Genomic DNA, 22626 nt, shown 5'->3' with positions numbered 1-22626 from the left:
GATGTGTGTCTGAGGAAACTACCCGTGCGGAGCTGGGATGCGTGTGGTGTGGGAATACCTGCGGAGTGATGGACAGTGCTGTGTGTGAAACTGCTGCTGAGATTGTCAGTCTTCATAATGGAATCAACTGCCCTGATCCAGTTATAATGATGGTTGGTTTCAAATTGTAGGTTGAATATCAAGGGTACTTTTAAATGTACGCTTGTTGGCCCTTCAAATTCAGAAACCGTAGGGGGTTCTTCCACTGCTGACCTTCGTGTTCAAGTCGTCAGCGCAATGACAAGTCAAATATATAATTCCAGCAATACGTCCAACTGCATATCTCCTTTGATTCCAACATTGTAAGCCTGTACACACAGAAGCGGGTGTTAGTTTATAGAAACCAAACCTGAGACGCGTGGAGGAAAACGCGTGTTGAGAGAACTTGGCAATTTTTTCTTGAAGATAAAAGTGATGATCAGAGAATATTTTAATTCACCAGTCAATGTTCCATCTAGTCCGTTGACAATTGGTAGGCCTACCACCACCTAGACGCGGACCATTGATTAAAAATCTGAATTAGGGCAAGGTTTGCTGGTTTAATATTTTTGTTTTACCTGTAATTGCAGATTTATCCATTATTTGGACCAGACGAAGGCAATACAATTATAACCGTGATGGCAAGTGATCTTGGCCGCAGGTTCAGTGACCTCCGAGAGGTCACGATCGGAAGTCAGATATGTGACTTTCATGATCTGGAGATGTACTACCGAACCGGTGCCAGGTAATCTATTAATCTGCATTTACGCATCCCATTACGTTGTAATAAATACCTGTGGAAGCGGGAACATTTTGTTCCATTTTAAGCTTTTATATTTGTGAAAAGTATCACTGTAATCCTTATTGAAACAGTTTGGATTCTTAAACGAATGGATTTTATTGAAATCTTGAGAAAGTGTAGGAAAGAAAGTTGGAACTCCATCGGGTTGGGGTAGAGAAAATAGTTGCTGTAAATGCACTGCAAAATCAGAATAATATCTGTATGCCCATTTGAGTTCATTCTAATATAGTTCTTATTTATTGCAGTGTACACTGTAGAACAAGATCTAGTTACGACCTCAGACCACAGTTGATTCAAGCGAGTATTACAGGTGCAAATGGTATTGAGCAGAGAAGTCATGGAGAAGTTACCTTTCAGTACAAGGTATGAGTTCGGGCGGCTTGTTCTCGTATGTTTACGAACAGCTCGATTTGTTGTTCGTGAGTCGGCCGTTCGAACGCCGGGAACGTACAACCGGTTATCGGTACTAGTTATTTGTAGCATGCAAACAACATGGCGGCGTCCTTGTGCATTCTTAAAGAGTTAATGTTTGAATAATTGGGCTTACTTCTTTTTCATTAAAAATCATTTCTGTCATGGAAAGTTATTGTTAATTTTGGAAAATGTTCCATTGTTTCCAACTATGTAAGCCCTCTCGGTAGTTTTTGCAGCTTTTCAAAAATCAAATCTCACGAGCTTTTCCGTGTGTTCGTGTAAAACGCTGATGAGGAGGTGGTATGCGAACCTGTTCTGAGAACAGTGTTCTTGAGTCGTGTTCGCGCCGTTCGAGCGCGAGAATACGAAACTTGTGTCAAGAACAGAGCGTCCGAACTCGACCCCAATGTATCCGAATTATTTAATTTTTCAGTGTCGTCTGAATGAAGTAGAAATATCAGAAACCCAGAGAACCATCGAAGTCTTCTCAGAGATTTGACTCAGTGGCGTATCCAGCGGGGGGCTGGATATGCCACTCAGCCCCCCACCCCGAGATTTTTATTACACAGAATGTGTCATGGGTGAGTAAGAAAGAAAGTAACCAGTCTATTAGCACCAAAAAGCCAAGAAAACATCCACTGCAAACAAAAGCAAGGATGTCGAGACCGTGAGTTAGGCTTTTGATTTTTTCTTCCCAACATCTATGTGAAGTCCAAATCCGCAATTGCTTTTGAATTTGACCCCCCACACACACACACACAGCAAAAGCTGGATAGGCCTACGCCACTGATTTGTCTTCATTTGTTTTCCGTTGTTTGTCGTTTACAGAACCCAGTTTTGCACGATTTCAGCCCCAAGACTGGCCCACAATCCGGAGGTACACGGATAGCAATCTACGGTGAATTCCTTGATGTTGGAAGAAACATCAACGTTTTACTTGGAAGTACTCCATGCTTGGTTGAAAGGTGACCGAACCAAACTTCTGTGATTTGGCCAAAGTGACTGATTTCCTATGTTTTGGTTCACAGCCAATAAGTAATTTTTGTCACAGCTTTCATCTGATGAATTTGAAATGATGCTACAATTTCCTTACTAGGTCCGATGTCAATGACAGCAGAATAATCTGCCAAACTTCCAGCCTCGGCCAAATCGGTTCCTGGTCACTTTATGTGTTTTTCGATGGTGCAGTACGGTTATCCCAAGGGCAGTTCACATATGTCCAAGATCCAGTGGTGTCAGGATTAGATCCCTCAACTAGCATCTTGGCGTAAGTCAGATCATACAGTTAACCATCAAAGATTGACCTCGTTCACGCGAAAGCCAGCAGTTCAGGCTGAATAGACAAACGTGATTTTCAAGTGACCTGCTTCCACTTCCCATTTTGAAAGATAACCCGTCAAACTAACATCGCATTCTGTCTATCTTGTCAGATTTGTTTTTCAGGTTGAATTCCTCATCTTTACAGAACTTACATAAACATTCAAAATCAAATTATTCCCATCTGTATATTCAGTTAAGATCACCTGACGCTCGTTTTTTTTTTTTACTGTAACATAATTAGAATTCCTTCACTTCTTTTTTTCCATGAATGAATGTTTTCATGTAGGGGTGGTCGAAAGCTTCAAGTTAGTGGATCTGGTTTTTCTGTTCTACAACGAACTCAGATATTAGTTATTATTCAAAGCAACCAACGGGAATTTATTGAGGTAAGTTCAAGTTTGAAATTTTGTCTCAAGGACATCAGCGCGTCTCTGAAGAAGGTCACATACAAAACTTCACGCTCCCGTAGTCTGTTTTTACTCTGCCATTCCCTGATTAGTGGATTGATATGTAGTACGTTGGCAAGTCTGATTTATTTTCAAATTTTAAATTCAAACGCAGTTTATGCCCTGTGAGCTTGTTTTCAAGAATTTGTAATCGCAGGTATTTTTGACTTATTTTCAGGACTGCAGTGTAGAAAGTGACGAAGTCATGCACTGCATTTCCCCAAGAATTGATGCTGTTCCAAACCAAACACTTTCAAGCGATACGTTTTTGAACGTTTCTACTGGCTTCATCATGGACGCGGTCACCTCACTTCGCACCTGGTGTTCCGATCCAAATTCCTGTACGCTGCTGAAGTATTACCCGAATCCCAAATATTACACTTTTGATGACCCACTTTATGGATACGAGGATGGAATTGCTGAAATGAACGGAGACACTCTGATCGTCCGTGTAAGTTTGGGATTGTACATCAACGAAATCTATGATTTTGCTTGAAAGAGTAATAGTTTTGGGTCTTTTAACTTTTCTCTTCATCAACAATCGTGTTAATCGCATTCTCTGCATGCCCGTCAGTGGCTTGTGACTGTCCGACCTTTTGTTTTGCTTTTGGTTATCCTGACTACATGTTCATCTATTTCCATTTATTACTGTCATTACAAAAGTCAACTCAAGAGCTGAATATGAACAGAATAACAAGACACTAAGAAGTGATCCAGCTCTTGTAAAATTTTTAAAAAGGACTGCAAACTGTTTATATTGACTTGATTATCTGTAGGGTCCTCAAACCTTTAAGATGATACAGCCAAAAAGGTTTTTGAGTAAAAACTTATGTGAAAACTTTCTTTTTAAAACAGGGAGACCTTCTTGATCTTGCTATTACTAATAACGAAATCACTGTCTACGTTGGACGGGATATTTGTACCGACATCACCCTAGATAGGAGTGCTTTGGGTTGCAAAGTGCCGCAAACACAACTTGAGGCCGGTGATAATCTGGGGAGAAAAACCTCCAGAAACCTGCCATTTGTCCGGGTAAGAGTTATTACTTTGTGATATTACACAGATGTTGAAAATGCAACATTTACTGAGTGAGCAAAATAAAACTTCAGATATACAACAGGACACAAAGAATTGCAGCAATGCTTAAAAATAAGAGATTAGACATCATATTACACAATTTTGTTGTCACTGTTGAGGAGACATCATAATGGGTGTCACGGCTGTCAAACATTCAAAAGCAAACACGTCTCTGGAGTTGTTTAAAGGATCCGTGAAATGAATTTTTTAGAATCGATTTTTGTGTACCTCTGTACTCTTCTTCCATGTATGAAGACTGTTTAACATCTTTTTGGAGTTATGTGAATTGACAGATGCACTTTTTTAAACATTAAAGATTAACTATGCATTTATGGACAACTGAGGGCGCTTTTGCTTTAACTGGTGCGTTCGATTAGCTTACACGTGTAACTTAAACTTACACCAGAGCGTTCGTTTAGCCATTAGGTGATCCTCATGCCTGCCCTGGTGTCAGCCACCACTACCCCGGCTAGCGAACGGGTCTTTGGAGGCTGCCCAGTGTAATGACGTCACGGATCGACTGTTCGTGCTTGGACATGATGGAGCGTGGCGGAGACTTGACCTTTTTCCCAGAATGCCTTGGCGAATACGCTGTAGCGTTCGATTAGCCTCATTCCGAGGCTTCCCTTGCCTGTAACACTGGTGTATTCGGGGAAGCTAATCGAACGCACCCAGTAGATCCAGGAAGACGGTTCAGGTTGCATGTTTCATGTTCAAATTGTGAACTCCAAATTTGCTATCTGGGAAAATTTCTGTTAAAGAGTTGTTTGCTAGCTTATTGCCGTTTACTTACACAACAATAAATTGCCAAAGAAAATGCTACCATAGCAGGTTTTCAAAAAATCTAGACATTTTCTGTGCAAAACATTGAGATTCAGTGCCTTGGATGGCATCATAGTTTTGCTCAAGAATATGCAAATGTGCATTAGCATAAAAACCAATAAAGCTCCAAAATATGGGTAAAAATTGTAAAACAAATGTTTAAAATCAAGTTAATCGAAACCCTAAGATGCAATTTCAAGGGTTTTTAACACAATTTAGTCGAAAAGTTAAAAGTTTTCCAGGGAAAGAGGGGAAGACCAAGAAAAGGGGGACAGAACGGTTGTCGTTCAACTTCCCGTCTGATGAATATCTCTACGCGTCTCCACGCATTTCCAATGGAGTGAAGACCTAGACCTCGCTCTAGACAAGAGATTCGGCCGACGCAGCCAAAGCACCCGCGCGACTGAGTCCACGTTGGGCCGCGCTGATATAGGGAAGACCTACGGATGAACTTTGTTTGCGTATGCGTAGGTGGAATACCAAACTGGCAACTCATCATTGTGCCAAACCAGCCTCGTTTCCATCTTGCTGGGCCATGTTGGTGCCCACCATGTCTTGCGTGATCTTCTAGTGAAAGAATGCACACGCAGCCCATGGAGTCGAGTTTGTGTCCCCAACCTCTTCTATAAGCAAATTAAACGTAAATTTTTCCCAACTACATAGGTGTTTCATGGCACAAATGTGGTCTTTGACATCGGATACATCCGTTCTCCCAGCCAGTCAAACACAGCCCTCATCGTGAGTCTTATCAGCGCAGTTGCCATCTTAGGCGTTACGATCTTGGCTGTGGTGCTGTACAAGAAATCCAAGGCCGCCCGAAGAGAAGTTGAGGAGCGACGGACCGACCTGGTCAAGATGACGATTGAAAAGACCGAAGCTGTGATTACTGGTCGGTATATGTTTTTTTTTATCTTACATGCGCTGGTTCCAAGCCACTGTCTCCCTGTATACCACTGTTCAATGTTCTATTTTCACTATTATATCAACTTGCCGGGAAATTTGGGTTTTAAATCTGATCATGTGTTGTCCGCGGCATGCATTGTTAACACTTGTACCAATATGAGCATGCACCTGACTACCTGAAAGGATGACAACACAGATCCCAGCTTAATCGTCCATATTTTAAATCTGTAGGCTACTATAAAGAAACAAAGTTGAATAAGAAATATTGTAAACTTATAGTCTCTATTTGAATTCTTGTTACAGTTTCCGGGGGCTTTCAGGAGAATGCCAGAGAATGATGAAACATTGACACCTTTATGACGGAATTAATAATACCCACTTTTTTGTAATGATTTGATTATTAAAAGTTAGCTATCGCTGTAATAATCAGAAACTTATGTTGTTGATTTAATGTCTATTTAACCGGAAGTACCTGCTGATCGAATGAAGATTAAACTTTGCCGAAAATTTGGCTTTCCAGTGTTTCAACTTCATTGAGTCAATTTTTCCTATTTATTTACACAGGAAGTTATAAGGTTTCCATTCTTTAGAGTTGATAGCGTCTTATTTCCTTTTATGTATACTGTCTAAAAACCTGTAGAAAAAAGGAGCTGTAACCCAGAAATAATTTATATACTTTTAACGGTCATTTTCCTTATTTTTTCCTGATTGGTAAACCTGATTTTTCACACACTCCAGTGTTTGTCGATTTTCTGTTAAGTACCGTTAACTGATTTAATTAATACAATGACTGAACGTTTTATGGGACGTCATCATTTTTTTTTTCATTTAAATTTTTTGTAATTTCTCTCTATAAGATTTGGCCACATACGCACACAAATTATACAGCACTTTGTGACCAGTCCCTGTTGGACTACTTTTTCATGCTAGGTTTACCTTTTGTATAAAAGCAAGTACTCTCATTATTTTAAGACGTTTTAAATGTCAGATGTATAACATATTGCTTTTTTTATGTATGTCGTAGGGCTCTATAATCTATAATCTCTATAACCCTCTATATAGGATTTAATCTTAATGACATGTCAGGAAATGCTGAGTGTTGCTTAGAATGTGTTAAAAATAAGGAAAACTTGTTAAGCTCACATTTTTAAAAAGGAAGCTTTGTAGTTTAAATGTAAGCCAAGTTGAACTTCATTGCATTTTACAAATTGATAACTGCAGTATGAGTCAATTCCATTATAAGGAAGATCAAAATTAATTCAAACACGGCTTCTGTTGTAGCAATTATGAGCATTAAAAAAAGAGGTTTTATGCTTTCATGTGAAATGAAACATAATTCAGTTCGCACGGTTCGAAAACATTTCATGTTTCAACCCACGATCTAAATGATGTGATACACGCTAGTAGGCAGTATCAAATACTCGGACAAAATTCTCCAACGTACGCTGTGCATGACTCGGACATGTTTCCTCATAAAGTTGGTTGTTTTGATCTCCTGACTCTGAGTTCAGGCGTGTAGTCAGGTTTCCTTGTAGCTCAAAATTCCCACAGTACTCCCCGATTTTGCTAAATAAAGGATGTGAGAAAACCGTCATTCATAGCCACGCTGAAACATTGTTCACGTGAAGACAAACCACGGATACTGAGGCAAGAAATAAAGTACAGTGGTGATAGCGTTCAACCTGCGTGTTCCCGTGTGAATTCAGTCCAAGTTTTGACAATTCGTCAATTTTAAGGGAAGAGTGGAGAACCGTGCAGAGTTGAATGTGTGTTTCTCCCTTCCATCCTGTTTTATTTTGATATATGCAGTGTGGTTTGGAATTAACATTGTACCTGACATGGGCAGAACACCGTTTGTTATTAGACAAAGGGTTTGAGCTCTAACTTGGCTTCAGTTACGCCTCCAAATATTAAGTTTATTGGCTTACACGCCATTTGCTACCAAGAAACACACTGTAATTGTTTGTTCCGGGGACGTACAAAAAACATGCTAGAAACACACAAAAGTGCCTGATGATTCCAGAGGGTCAGCGTCAAGTTGTGCGGATCAAGTTGATTTGGTGAATGATTTGTGACGGTGACCTTTTCGAACCTTCCTCATTATATGAGGCTGACTTTAAAATGTTCGTTACACCCACTGGGATGGAACAGGTCAGATTTATATTAGACAGGAGGCACGGGGAAAGTTCAAATTGCCAAGGTGCTTCCCCTTGCAGGAAACATGTTGCCATTTCCAAAGGAATCTCAGAAGAAGTGGTCTCTGACTACAAAAAAAAACTTCCACACTTCTCAGGGGACAATGAAGGCATAATTGGGGTACACTTTGCAAGGGCACTTTGGGGGCCTTACGTTTTGGCAGGGGCAATCCCACTAAATCTGTATATAAAGAGAGCAGCGCCAAGTCCAAATTTTGGAAACAACATGGCTGTTCATTGTATGTACACTAAAGCGTATATTCCTATTGTATACCAACATTGTGTGTGCACCCACGCATACAGTGCACGACTTGATTCCGGCTTCAAGTTGATGGTAACGCTGCAGTGCCAATAAATGGTGACAATAGTCGCAGCAATATGAACAGCTCTGGTTCGATCACAAATAAAACGTGTCAAAGGCGGACTATTAAACAGATTTTTTTTCTTCTATTAATTCTGAGCGGGGAGGGGGCATAGGACAAATCCCTCACACCCTCTTAATTATACCACCGTTAAGCGGTAAGAAAACAGCCTTTTTTAAATGACGGGTCTTTACGAACCATTTTCCCCCTTGAACACAACCCTAATACCAACTGAAATTATTGGAAGGGGAACAAAAACGATTCTCAATAATTTTGTCTAACCCTCTTTCACTTTCTTTCCTGTTTAAAACGACCATGCATGACCCGGTAAGCTCGTTCCCACTCTAATAGATCCAAAAATGATTTGTGTTCCGATTACTACATTCAAACTTCTTCAACATAAAATAATTACATTTTACATAAAACGTTCTACAATGTTAAAGAAATGCAAAACTTCTACAACCGCTCATTGGAGTGCCTCAAAGCCGGTGTGCAAGGTAAAAACTGCCCCCCCCCCGTAAATGTGTCTCAGCACTTTTAATGGATCGCACCCCGGTAAAATGTCTACGAGGACGCATTTTCCGAGGTTAATCTGTCCCTCTCTGGGTAAATTTGTCCCCCTGGGAAATATGTCCCCCCGTGGAACGCCACAAGTCTTTCAACCAGACTGTGAATCATGTAAATATTTTTAGATGAAGACGAGGGATTTCTGAAGTAATGAATTATTCATTTAGTCACTGTAAACTCATCAGTCTAGTGACATCTATGGAGTCGTGGATGATAAACCCATATGCGAACCTGCTTCACCTTTTCCAGGTGTTCAAGATACTCAGATTTTCCATCACCAGATTTATCTACTCGCTGGTTGGCCTACAATGCTGCTCAGTGCATTAATATTACCAACATAGCTCCTTATGACAGTCTGCCAAACACTCTCGCGGATCAAAGGATGAGGATTCTCCTTAAGTATTTCCCTATTTTTTTTTTATAATTTAAAAAACTAAGGAATTTACAGATATTACTCATTCGATTCATACTAGATATTTTACTGTACTAAATGAAGAATTCTCAAAAATATTTTCATTTTGCTTGCCTTTTCAGATGACCTTGACTATACAACAGTTACCCAACATAGCGACTGGCCAGAATTATGACTGTTACTTTGGGTCATATCAATCCCTCGCTACTGTTACCAGTGATTTGCTTATTTGTACAAGAGGTATTAATAGGAGACCAAATAAATTGTTTATTTTCATGGAAGATAAACCCATTTTATTTTAAATTAGACGTTTTGAAAAGGTAGACCAGTACTGTCTCTCTTTTACACACACATATATATACCTATTTGTTTATAAGTTGAATGCGATTTTTGATTGGCATTCTGGCCAAACATATTAAATTTTCCAACTTTTGGATAGCTGTGTTATCTGGTATTGGCGCTATAGACGCTGTACGTAGAGCAAAAAGAAAACAATAGAATTGTTTCAATTCCATATTTCCTCAGGTGGAAAATCCAGCAAAAGATCTGCAAAGATGTTTAGATATCACCAACCGTTGTCATTTTACACGCATTTTTGCATGATTCAGGGTCACTTCGAAAATAATACTACAGCGAGGTTGTATGAAAGAGTGCCTTTAGATTCCTGTCCAGTACTGACAGATACCAAAATAAACGACACAACCAGAGAAATGCATGTGCTAACAGAACAAAAGGTATGGTCAGTAATTAACGCCAGGTTTACTCCAAAAGGTTAAGAAACAGTAAACATAAGAAAATACAGCAAATTATACATCGTACCATATATTTTCAAGGTTTATCTTTTCATGTAAGAGATGCAAAGAAGGAGTGCACAGCTTGTAGGAAGTGATTACTTTCAAATTCTCACGTGATAGTAATTTAGAAGTCCAGTGTTTTAACTCTCGTTAAAGCATGTAAGACATTTAATGAAATTTTTGCTACTAATTTTTTGACTGATTTTATCAATATGCAATGAAGGCTCTGATCAGTTTCAATGTAATAATAGTCATGTGCAAGTTAAAAGCATTAAAAATGTAGAAAGAGGCGAACGAATGTAGACATCACTTCTCCTCCCTGATATTCATAAAATGCGTCCGGCGAATCATTACGGTCCTTGACAGACAGTCGGTAAGCCACAGAACCACATATTTCTCAATCCTTCCCACAGTTGATCAAAATGCGTGCTGGGAACTGTGGTCAGTACACCACCTGTGAGGCGTGTATTGGGACTGATGCAGGAAATGATGGAGACCCATACTGTGGATGGTGCACACTGGAAAGAAAGTAAGTGAAAGAGATGTCTTTGTCCAAAAATGATACCTTTTTCAAGAAGGGTACATTAATTGGGGTGTTTGTATGATGATGATCACAGTATAAATGGACACTTCACTGGAGGAAGAACGTTAAAGGGAAATGTCTTTGGTAATAGTCATTGTCGTTTTGTCAGTTGCTTTGTGGGAAGTACTTTGCGATTAGCAGGTGTACCAATTACATTACAAACTTTGGGCCGTATAATTAGTAGGAAACGCGCAACTGGAAATGTCAAAGTGGGCAATGAAATTTTACCTTTTACTTGTTCAACATCTCCGTGAAACGGTATCATTCAATACATTTAAAATTTATGGTATATTTACCTTGTTACATTGAAAGGAGGTGTGATCATATACTGTAAGAGGGAGCAGTTTTATATTGGAAAAAGGAAAAATTCGACCTAAGAACTTATGATTCCTTTCCATTAACGCAAATTTCTGGCAAGACAGCTCTTCCTTTTTCTTCATTTATGCAAAGTGTTTCTAAAACTTTTACATAGTTCTGTTGCATATTATGATAGATTACAAGTAAGCGTGGAGAGTGTCATTTGGCCAAAAAAGCCTCGCTTATTTAAAGTATGAGCTAGTTGGATCAAATGGTTGGGACACAAGCAGGCAAGTAAACAAACAACGGAAATCTGGACATTTTGATTGATTTTAAGTCGTATAAAACTGTCCTTGTTTTCGTGGTATACCAAGACAAATTGCACAATCGATATAACATCGATGTTTAATCTTCCTCTAATTCGCAAAGCTGTAACTTTGGCCTTTCCTCTCTGAAAAGCTATGATACCAACTTTACCGGTGTTATTTGTTGGTGTCAACGTTCCATGAAAATGGTGCCAGAACGAGTTGAGCTTACAGGTATATCATCGTGCTAAGTCAAGGAGTTGGTTTCATATCAGCATGTGCCACGTTTGGCATTTGGCAAGTAAAGAGGAACCGTCTTTTTGCCAGTGCATGGTAGAGTCATCTGAATGTGATGCATTATAGACCTTTTTCATGGGGCAGTCATCTTGCATTTCCAAACATGGTAGTATTTTGATATAGGTCTACAAGGCTCGGTGAAGAAAATGGCACTTATATGTTAATATCAAAACGACCATAAAGGATAGCCACATAACCTTTGTGAACTGTGTTTTCTCCTGAATCGTTTACCTTCCCAGGTCGTTTAACTCTGTTACATTTTTCATGTTTTCAAGACCAAATTGAATTTTAAACAATGAAATGATTTATATTTTTGCAAATACTGCAACAGTTTTCCACTAAAATTTGAAATTCCTCTGGTCTGGTCATTCTCAGTGCATATTTAGTGAGCCCCAAATTGTCAATATGCTCAGCTGTAATTTACAGTTCAACTATGTCCTGATATCAAAATCGGCTTTCCAGTAATGCAGTGCAACAACCGTGCCATTGCGACGTCGTTTTCTTCAAATGCCAGTTTCCAAAGTACTTCAACAAGTTCCAGTGCAGCTTTCAAAGCCTGGCTCTGTGTGCTTTTGTTATTCTAACACCGCGACTAAAGATCCGTGTTCCGTTTCGATAGTTCCAGTGTCGATGGGACCGGGCCTGTTTACGCTTGACATCAGGGAGATAGAAGTGGCATATCCTAGAGGCAGAGTTTCCCCTAAGACATATTGCCATTTTTCCTTAGGACTTTAGGGCGCCAGCATCTAGAATTGATACAACCACCTTTCTTAGCAGGGTGAATCAGGACTATTTTACTTTTGAAAAATTACACGGTACTTTCAAGAAATCAACCCTAACCCCCAAACCTTTATCTGCCATTAGGGAAGTCATCGTTTAATGTATGATAAGCATGATATACAAATAATGCGATCCCACTGACGAACTAAAGGAGCCGCCTCGAAACTGAAACTATGGCCTTAGATCAATCTTTTGCGACTTCTGAAATTCTGTGCCATCTACATATCTTTGAGTCGTTGAAGTCTCTTACAGATTTATTCCCATGTTTAATTAATACGGAATTGCGGCTGTCGTGACCTCGCGAATTGGTTTATAATTTAACAAACACTTTAAACTTTACCCATTAAAATGAAATTCCTCTGTTTTTGCTACCCGGTCGCTGGGCGGAATAAACATGCTTAATTCATCATTCCTACTTGTCAAGGAAGGATGTGCCCAGGCATTTTATATTATGGTTGGGCGTTGCCAGAGTTTGCAAGTTCCTTGATGTTTGCCTATGGGTTTGTATCTCTAGTTATTATCTTTAGTTCCGAGTTTTCAAAGTCCTTGAATGACTGTGATGTGTGGGTGTCAAAACCTGTCTCTGTTTGATTTTAATGTACTAACACAACGATCAATGAGTCGTCCCTGCCCAACATTTGTAGTAAGCAAGGTTCGAAATATCCGAACCCACTGGACGAAATCGATTTTAATAGCCTGGTGTTGTATTCGGGGTCATGATCCTCCAACAGATAACTTGCTATTTTTGAGCTTTCTTTTTTTTATTATTATTTGCAACTGCTATCCTCGACATGATATAGCAGCATAGGATTGTTTCAAGTGAGTTGGTATGTTTAAGTTGTTGTCAATCACAAGATATTCATTGTTCAAGAATTATGTAGGCCCTATTTTAATCTTGTAAAAATTTTCAGTTGAAGACGAGTGATTGCCGAAGTAATGAATTATTCATTTAGTGATTGTCAACTCATCAGTATAGTGAAACGTATTGCGTTGTAGATAATAAAAATTGATCCATAAACGAAGCCTTTTTTACTTTTTTTCAGTTGTTCAAGATATTTAGAGTGTCCGGCTCCAGACGTATCCACTCGCTGGTTGGCCTACAATGCTGCTCAGTGCATTCATATTACCAATGTAACTCCTTATGACAGCCTGCCTTTCAGTCTCACGGAGCAACAGGTCAGGACTCTCCTTATGTATTTTCCTGTGTTGGAGGGAAACGGTGTCTTTTTCACATGTCCTGATGGATATCGTTGTCTCTATTGTTTAGAGATGATATAAATTTCCGATTTTTTCTTTCGTACAAATTTAATTTTAAAGTTGCAGGGTAATTGAGGTAAGAAAAGATGACTGAATTTTAATCTAGGGTCATTCATGACATTATTCTATAATTATGTTTAGCAGATAATATTCATTTCATTTATATCAAGCATTTCACCCGAGAACAACATGAGGAGTTTTCAATTTAATATTGTAGCTTTACTTGCCGTTTCAGATGACCTTGACTATACAACAGTTACCCGACCTAGTGATTGGCCAGAATTATGAATGCTACTTTGGGTCATATCAATCCCTCGCTACTGTTACCAGTGACTTGCTTATTTGTACATCTCCTCCGAGTGACAGGATACCTGCAATTCAGAGAGAAGGCAAGCAGGGGGGGGGTTTAAAGAGATGCCAAAGGATCTGTATTTTTAAAAACTAAAAATAGAAATGAACGTTTTATTCACGGCTCCTGTTTCAAGGGAATAACAAGCTATGAGACAGATCTATAACTCATTCTTGAAATCCCAGTCTGCTCAACATATTTCCCGAAACGCTTTCTTAGATGACGCAGTCAGAGTTGATCTGGGTGTCTATTCTACCGAAACAATGGTCCATTTCATCGATACCAGCTTTCACTTCTACAACTGCTCAGTTCATTTGTCGTAAGTACTTTTTGGGGTTGTAAATTTCTCTGTTTTAAAACAACCTGTCTTCCTGTGTTCTTATGTTTGAGCTAAGCATTTTATTTGTGTGTGTGTGTTCTCGAAAGCAGTTAAACATTTCGTTATAATTATCCCAAATACCCTCCTTTTTTGTCTTCAAAGTTGTATATCCTGTGTTGGTAGTCGCTGGGCCTGTGACTGGTGTGTATTTCACAAACTCATGACAGCTCCACGTGTACTAAAGATAATGAAATCATCATTACTGGGAAAAATGTAAGAAAGCAATCACAACCATTTAAATTCGAATTTTTAGGGCGGGAAATGTGTAAGACAGGCGAAAATTGTATGAGGAAATGGTTTAAAAGCTATAGTGGGTTTTATTGCGTATAATTTGTCGATACATTTCAGTTAATAGTGCAACATGTTGCTTTATATATTTATTTGTTGCACTGAAAAGTAAGAGTGTTGGTCTGTTTTCATTTACTTTGAAAAGATTGGAGCGGGTTTTAGTTAATTTGAATTATTGCTGTATTTGAATATTTGAATTTTTATTGCTGATTTTGATTTTAAATGTTTTGAATCGTGCAGAATCCAGTCTCAGCTTTGCTAAAGGGACCTGGATCGTGCCCACAGCTGCGAAGTGGTGAAGTTCTTCTGCCTAATGGAATCCACAGGAGTATTACAGTCAGGACTGAAAATCTGCCAAATACAGCTCAGGTAGAAATATTCTCAGAAAAAAATCCTTCGTGAAGCTGCAAACGCCGAAAATGTGTTACCACTGAGTTACCACTGAGAAACTAAAAGTGAGGTCTGCATTTATTAATCTTATGTTTTCAGCAGAGGTGTGTATGATGATGTATTTCCCATTACAGTTTTATTTTTTTACTCTTTAAGATGGGCCTTGGGAGATAACAAAAAACTTGATGTTGCAATGTTCTAGAAAAATTGCAGAGTGTTCTCTTCTGTGGACCGACTGATAATTACCTTAATATCAGATGTTACATGTTAAAATTGGTGAACAATTTGTTCGACTTTATGTGTAGATTTCTAGCTTTGAGTGCAGCTTAGACATTGAGGAAGTACCACAGACTGTAGATGCACAACGCAATGGAGATGAAATCACATGTAGACAGAAAGCTGTAAGCAGTCATTTGCAATTTCATCATAGTTTAATATTGTTGGAAATCTTATGTAGTCTGATTTCACATGAAATGTAATTATTTCACATATTTTTATTTAAATTATTTTTTTTTCAATTTTCATCACAGTACACATACTTTTCTGATAATGAACCAGAGCTTGAAGTGAGACTGATTGTGACTTGGACTGACACAAATGGTGTAGCACATATCCTCGATGACATGTACGGGTTTAACGGTAAGGAAGATAAAAATTATAGCAAATGACAAAGGGTAATAGTCATTTTATCAAATTCAGGATCAAAGAATTTTTATGAAAAATTCTAATCCCTTTTCTTTGTTTTTATACTCTGCTCCGGGTTTCTGATGCGGTGTTTTTAAAATAATCGATCCCTTTCCTACAGTAACTCTTTACAAATGTGAAGTCCAGAAGCCAGACTGCAGCCGATGTGTTACGGCCCGTCCAGAGCTTGGATGTGTCTGGTGTGCTACCATGCCAACCGTGTCGGGTGTTTGCAAGCTCAATGAAACTTGCAGTGAAAATTCTGAGAATCCGTATAATGGATTTAACTGTCCTAATCCAGTTCTTCTTGAGGTAGGATGAAATAATAATCCATAAAGTTTTAGATCAAAATGCAAAGTCTCTTATTTACCAACACTGCAACGGAAAGAGTCTTTCGACCCACCAATAACCAATTCTCCCCCCAGGGAAAGGATGTCTTTTAGTTTCGTGATACATTGTTGTGTGTCATACCCTTGTTCCCATTAATCGTTTCTCTCTCTATTTGCTCTGGTGTGAACTTTTTATCTTCTATCAAAACATATTGATAAAGGTTTTTCCTTTGACTGGACCGATTGAAGGCAACACAGTCCTAGCCGTAATAGGAACTGACATCGGTCAGAGATTTGGGGACGTTTTGGCTGTTCTGGTTGGTAACCAGCCCTGTGATCTGGATGGACTAAGCTCGCACTACATGACCGGAAAAAGGTAAGAGCTACAATCTCGTTTCTGACAGGAGTCAGACAGATTGACTTATGGAATTAACGCACATAGGCCTAATATGAAATTGATGTATTAACACTTTCTGTAATGATGGGCTTGGAAAATAATCTAACCACGTTTTGAAAGGATTGCCTCATTAATTATTTTTCAGTGTGAGCTGCCGAACAAGACCTGACAGTAAAGGAAGTAAGTTGGTCTCTTTGACAATCATGGGGGTAGATGATAAACAGCAGAACAGCTCTGGAAACGTCACCTTTAGCTACACAGTAGGTACCGTTATTTTTTTCAGACAAGAAAAATGTTTACCGGCCTCGGCGGATTTATTTTGTTCCCCCATTGGTACGGTGTGTTCCTTTAAGCTGAATCTTGATGCTTTGTTTAAAACAGCTCGTGTATCGGCGACATACACAAAATTGGAGTTTAACTTAGTAATGATGCTTTGATGACAAAAAAAACATGTTAGTGGGTTATTAATTAATTCTTTAACCAGGATCCGCGGATAACGGTGTTTGAGCCTCGTTTTGGGCCAGACGCTGGTGGAACTGCTTTAAGTGTGAGTGGAGAAGCCCTCGACACAGGACGCCATATCGAAGGATTAATTGGAGACCATTCTTGCTTCGTGTTACCGTAACTATTTTTATGACTGTTCTTTGAGTCCAACTAGACATCTCGCAGTCAGTGTCTGTGTCATTCCATTCTTTGGGGAACTATCCGTAAAGATTGTTAATACACAAATTGTCAATACACAAATTATTTGCCAAACGTGACCTGTACTCGTTTTTTCCTAATTAGCTGAAAGAGTGTATAATTCTAGAATAATGGTCATTGTGACTGTATATGTTTTCTCTCTTTCACCAGTTTTAGCACTATGACAAAAAGAATCACTAGGAAAAAATGTTACAATAGAATCATAAATCCACCATCTCTTGAGAATATAGTAATGGTAGATTTAAGTTACTGGCAAAGTCCTCAGTCAAAGAACACTTTTTGTGAATGCAAAATGTTTTCAAAGATCCAAAAGGTTGACAGTAATCTCCTTCTCAACAGTGACAGGACAGGGACAGCGTTAGTGTGTACAACTTCCGAAGGGCAGGCTGGAGTAGCAAATAACCTGCGCTTGGTCTTTGATGGGGCAAACAGAACGTCGGCACAGATGTACTCTTACACAGAAAGTCCTACCATCACGCGGGTGCACCCATTGGAGAGCATCTATTCGTGAGTCGGTCCCAATGAATTTGAAATGCGTTTTTATCTGTCTTTTAGGACGCTTCCATTTTCTTACTTCCTTGTCAGTTATAGCCGATTTCATCAACAGCGTGTAATCTGTACCTTGAGTTTGTGATTTACACTTTGTAAATGAGACAGTTCTCTGCAGAGCCGCGTTTTTCTTTTTTGTATCTTGTTTACTCGTTATCAGGGGTGGTCGGATGTTGAATGTATTTGGTCAATTCCTGAGCACCTGCCAGTATCGTCAAATTTACGTTAATGCCGATATTTTGACGTATAAAGAGGTAGGAAAAATTGAAGGCTTTTCTTTTAATTTATGTGGTTGCTCTTCTTTAAGTAAATGATAGAAAAAAATTGCAAAAACTAGGTGTTGTGTGGGACTTACTGCATAGAGTCGTGGATGTAATTGAGGAGAAATGAACTACAAACAAGTTTTGAAAGATTTTTGACACTTTTTTCTAGGAATGCACAGGTGATACTGCAACACAGATGCAGTGTAAATCTCCTAATATAACATCAATCAGAATTGGTGGAAAATACAGCTTGACCTTTGGCTTCATCATGGACGGGGTCAGCGAACTGTTGACATGGTCTGAGGACAATGAGATCGAGTTGGAGTACTTTGAAGATCCAGTGTATGTCCCGTTTGAGAATGGAGTGATGGAGGAAGATGCCGGATCAACACTAACAATACTGGTGTGTGTTAATAGCCCAGTTTGTTTGGCATATTATAAGTGCTTGCCTCTACACATCTAGATGCATTTACTTTTTTTCCATATCATGATCTAAGAGTTAAGATTTAAAAGCCCTGAGCCAACAGGCAACTTGACCTTACATGCAACTTGACCTCACATGCAACTTGACCTTACATGCAACTTGACCTCACATGCAACTTGACGTCACATGCAACTTGACCTTGGTGTGTGTTAATAGCCCAGTTTGTTTGGCATATTATAAGTGCTTGCCTCTACACATCTAGATGCATTTACTTGTTTTCCATATCATGATCTAAGAGTTAAGATTTAAAAGCCCTGAGCCAACAGGCAACTTGACCTTACATGCAACTTGACCTCACATGCAACTTGACCTTACATGCAACTTGACCTCACATGCAACTTGACCTCACATGCAACTTGACCTCATGCAACTTGACCTCACATGCAACTTGACCTTACATGCAACTTGACCTCACATGCAACTTGACTGAACACACTAGAATAGCATCTGATAACTTGGGTTCTGTGCAAATCAAACGCCATAATGTTATGGAGCTGACTAAACAATGTTTTCTTTAGAACGTCTGGTTGATTGTTACCTTTTAATGTCAGAAAGACTAAAAAATACTCCCTTTTCAGGGCGAACGGCTGGACAGTGCAATCACAGCCTCGGAAATTCAAGTCCTGATCGGAATGGACTTGTGTATTGTCAACCTGGTCAGTGACACCGCCTTAAAGTGCGCTTTACCAGAGAATGATCCAGCTCCAGGGGATTTCAAAGGAGGAGACACCCAGGAAGGTCTGCCTGTGGTCTGGGTAAGTGTGTTGTATATTTAGCCCACCAAAGGTTGGAGAAACGTAAAATAAATTCTACAGTTAAACAGTCTTTAAAATTAGCAACATTGTATCGAAGTTTGGAAATGTAAGACACTCCCTAATTCTTTCTTTTTATTTAAATGGAACTGCCTTAGACAAATGAATCTGTTGAGGATGTCACTCATCTTGTTATCAAATTTTAGTTGTCATCACGATTTGTCGTTGTTGTAACAAGACTGGCACACGTCTATGTTTATGCAGCGTGCACTACGCATGTGCGTGAGCTGCCTTCTGGCGTTCAACCTCCCTAATTACGCGCGCCAATAAACGTGGTATTTAAGCCTGCACATCCAAATTCTTCAGCCTTGTCAGTAAATACATGTACCACAGTCATTGGTCAGTTCTTTTTTATTTCAAATTGGCAGACAGGCTGTTCAAATGAAATATGACCAAAGGCGGGCTCAGAACCAATTTTCTTGTCCTTTTTGGGGGGTTTAATAAGGGGATTTTGAAATATTTATCCAACCTTTTGTTACATTTCTGAGGGATGAAACCATATATGTGTTTTATTGGCTTTTAGAAGGAGCAAAAAAACCTTAAGTGGCTCCATGATTGGGCCTTGACTCAATAAAGGGATCCCAATACGACGCTTTTAGCGTGGATCTGCGCACTTCCGCGTTTGAAAACGGGGCTGTATGTGTCAGCTTCAATTCTTAATACGATCAGACGACTGAAAGTAAAGAGTCAAGACACAAAATGCATAAAAGTATGTTAAATTCAGACTTTTCAGGCTGGAAATTTTTGTGGAAGAGTCTTTCAGGATGATTCGACACGTAAAATCAAAAGAAAAAATAACGGCAATTTACCGCAAACTAATGTGATGGTCGCTTGTCTGCATGTGCAATGGGCGTGGTTTAAACTGAAGTGGCGTCACACTTACGAACCGGATACTCCATGTACTGTGTCGACTCCGCGGGCGCGGCGCGCGCGACGGAGTTTAACACAGAGAGCTTCGGTTTCGATGCAGATATGCGCAGAAGACGCTAATGTGAAATCCCTCTATACGGTGTTACTTGTTCATTGTTTATGCCACTTTCGCTGAGAGGCACAGCAAGGTCATTTAATATGGGATAAAATACAGTGAATCGTTTCGTTGTTGAAAATTGCGCTTGGAGTGTCATGTGACAGTTCTGATATAAAGATCTTCAGGAAGGAATGAGGATATGAGCTTTGTGAATTTTGGTCGAGGTGACATTCAGTTCTAATTTCAAAGGTTTTTTTCCGTTCAGGTGAAACACAGCAACCTTGAGTTTCGCATCGGGTATATTCGGTATCGCTCTCCAAATCGCGCCCCAATCGCTGTAGCTTCAGTCAGCGGGGCCATCCTGGTGTGCATCCTGTTTGTGGCGTTCTGTTTTGTAGCCAAGGTGTATGGAGCCAAACGAGAGGCAAGACTGATCCTGCAAGACATGAGAGCTTTGGAAAAAGATCTGGCTGATGAGGTCAGACAAGGTGGGCTAAAAACTCAATTTAACTTACCAGGACGACTTGTTTTCTGAAGAATAATCTTGCACAGTTTTCTGAAACCTTGTGAATGAAGCAATTATACGAGCCATGTTCTATTCTTTGAATGTTTTGCATTTAAAAAGGTTTAGTGAATGCTTTTGAATGTTTTGAGGTGCGATTTTTTCTGGGTTTAATTGCATCTTATGTCAATTGACAAAAGCCGTTTATGTATTTAAGTAAAACATTCAAAGTTCTGTTGATTTGCAGCCTTTGCTGAACTCCAAAGTGACGTGACGGATTTAACTCGGGACTTAAGCGTGAGTGGTATGCCGTTTGTCAGCCACCGAGAATACGCCACCAACATGCTGTTCATTGGCCAGGATATTATACCTGATACCGAGGACGCAGAGGTACACAAAATTAGCCCAATTATTCAAAGAATCATTTTTATTCATCGCAGCCCTGTAGGACACAAAATAAGAGAATGATACTTTTAATATTGCATCCATCATTTCCGAGGTAATTTAAGTCAAGGCTGGCTTTTGTCATATCTCTTTTTAAAAATGCAATTAACGCTAATCAAGAATTTTCTTTAGTGGATTTCAATAAATGTTTATAGCTGGGAGTTAACATGCTGTCTGATGAATTTATTATTTCCGTATGACCTGTTTTCATGTCGCCCACCATCAATTTTGAGTTTAGTATCCTAATGAGCAAGTAGAGAGGGCCATGTGTAAGTTTTCACAACTCCTTAGCAACAAGAATTTCCTCCTCCTGCTCATCCAAACACTGGATGAAGAGAGAGGCTTCAAGTTGTCCATCCGAGAAAAGTAAGAATGGTTACTTTGATGACTCACATTGGTGTACGAACGACACTAAATATGGATGATATTACATGTAATTTTATTTTCTCATTGGACAGTCGCCAACATTTGCATGTATTTTCGTGCATCTGTGAATGTATTTGTCTAAAATTTTATTTTCATCGAAATGCTTATTTTCTGGTCCTTACAATCTTTATAATAGGCCGGAGTGTATAACAAGAACACGTATCATGAATTAGTATCATTAATTTCATAATTTTACACAGAGGAATTATTCTGTATGAGTTAATATTTGCATTTAATTCCAGGCAATTAATTGCATCTTTGCTAACCGTCACGATGATTACAGAAAATAAACTGGTCTACTTGACTGAGTAAGTAATTTTTCGACTTAAGCGACGTGTGGACAACAAACTACAAATTTGTTTCAACTCTTTTATCACAAAATGCATTTCACAGCACCAATAAGTCCTTTGTTCGGATTCAATGTTCCTTCTAAATTGCTAAAAACGAAACATAACTCTCACATTTTACGAAGTGTTTGTTTCCATTTAATCCTGAAATATCTCATTACTCAGTGTTGTTTGTATGCCCCGTTTTCAAACTTCATATGGCAACACTGTGTACCTTTTTTCTCCATATTATAGTATCATGGTCACATTGATGACACTGTTGATCGAAAATGCTGCTGATTCCAACCGTACTCGTCAGCTTTTCTGTCGGTAAGATTATTTATCAGGTATTTGATGTAGTTCATCCATAGAGATTAAAGTCAAACCACTCTTTAAAACTACAGGCAAATTGGCTTTTACTTTACAGAACGGAGAGTATTCTGGACAAGCTGCTCTCAAACTGGGTTGCTTTTTGCCTGTATGATCATCTGAAGGTAGGACTTTGCATCCCTTTTTAAGAATTGCTGGTATTGGTCTTTCATTTTGCTCGGTCCACTTGCAGACTTTTTCCGACAATGTGTCATAAACTCCAATTTTAACACGTCTTGTTTGATTTATTCTCCTCGCTTAAGTTTGGAAAACCAATATTAGCTGAAATTACAAAGGTATTGCTCTCTTTCCTTC

General features: G+C 39.1%; 1 protein-coding gene across 1 annotated transcript in view; it reads left to right on the top strand.

Annotated features, from left to right (window-relative positions):
- Positions 1 to 22626, top strand: part of LOC110990519 (plexin-B-like) — a 39475-nt gene that overhangs the window by 9976 nt on the left and 6873 nt on the right. The window contains 24 exon segments of the mRNA XM_087135603.1: positions 9947 to 10072; positions 10546 to 10661; positions 13438 to 13570; positions 13887 to 14040; positions 14220 to 14319; positions 14482 to 14531; positions 14534 to 14592; positions 14908 to 15036; positions 15363 to 15458; positions 15588 to 15696; positions 15863 to 16053; positions 16292 to 16446; positions 16613 to 16727; positions 16952 to 17088; positions 17509 to 17676; positions 17879 to 17972; positions 18151 to 18384; positions 19044 to 19220; positions 20510 to 20732; positions 20994 to 21136; positions 21429 to 21556; positions 21859 to 21924; positions 22198 to 22272; positions 22370 to 22436. Of these exon segments, the coding sequence (XP_086991729.1) occupies positions 9947 to 10072; positions 10546 to 10661; positions 13438 to 13570; positions 13887 to 14040; positions 14220 to 14319; positions 14482 to 14531; positions 14534 to 14592; positions 14908 to 15036; positions 15363 to 15458; positions 15588 to 15696; positions 15863 to 16053; positions 16292 to 16446; positions 16613 to 16727; positions 16952 to 17088; positions 17509 to 17676; positions 17879 to 17972; positions 18151 to 18384; positions 19044 to 19220; positions 20510 to 20732; positions 20994 to 21136; positions 21429 to 21556; positions 21859 to 21924; positions 22198 to 22272; positions 22370 to 22436 (3045 nt within the window).

This window comes from Acanthaster planci, linkage group LG04, assembly GCF_054643075.1.
Source record: "Acanthaster planci isolate LZ-2023a linkage group LG04, COTS_SCS, whole genome shotgun sequence".
NCBI classification, from domain to species: Eukaryota; Metazoa; Echinodermata; class Asteroidea; order Valvatida; family Acanthasteridae; genus Acanthaster; species Acanthaster planci.
Note: the sequence above shows the minus strand (reverse complement) of the source record. Positions and strands in the feature narration are given on the sequence as shown.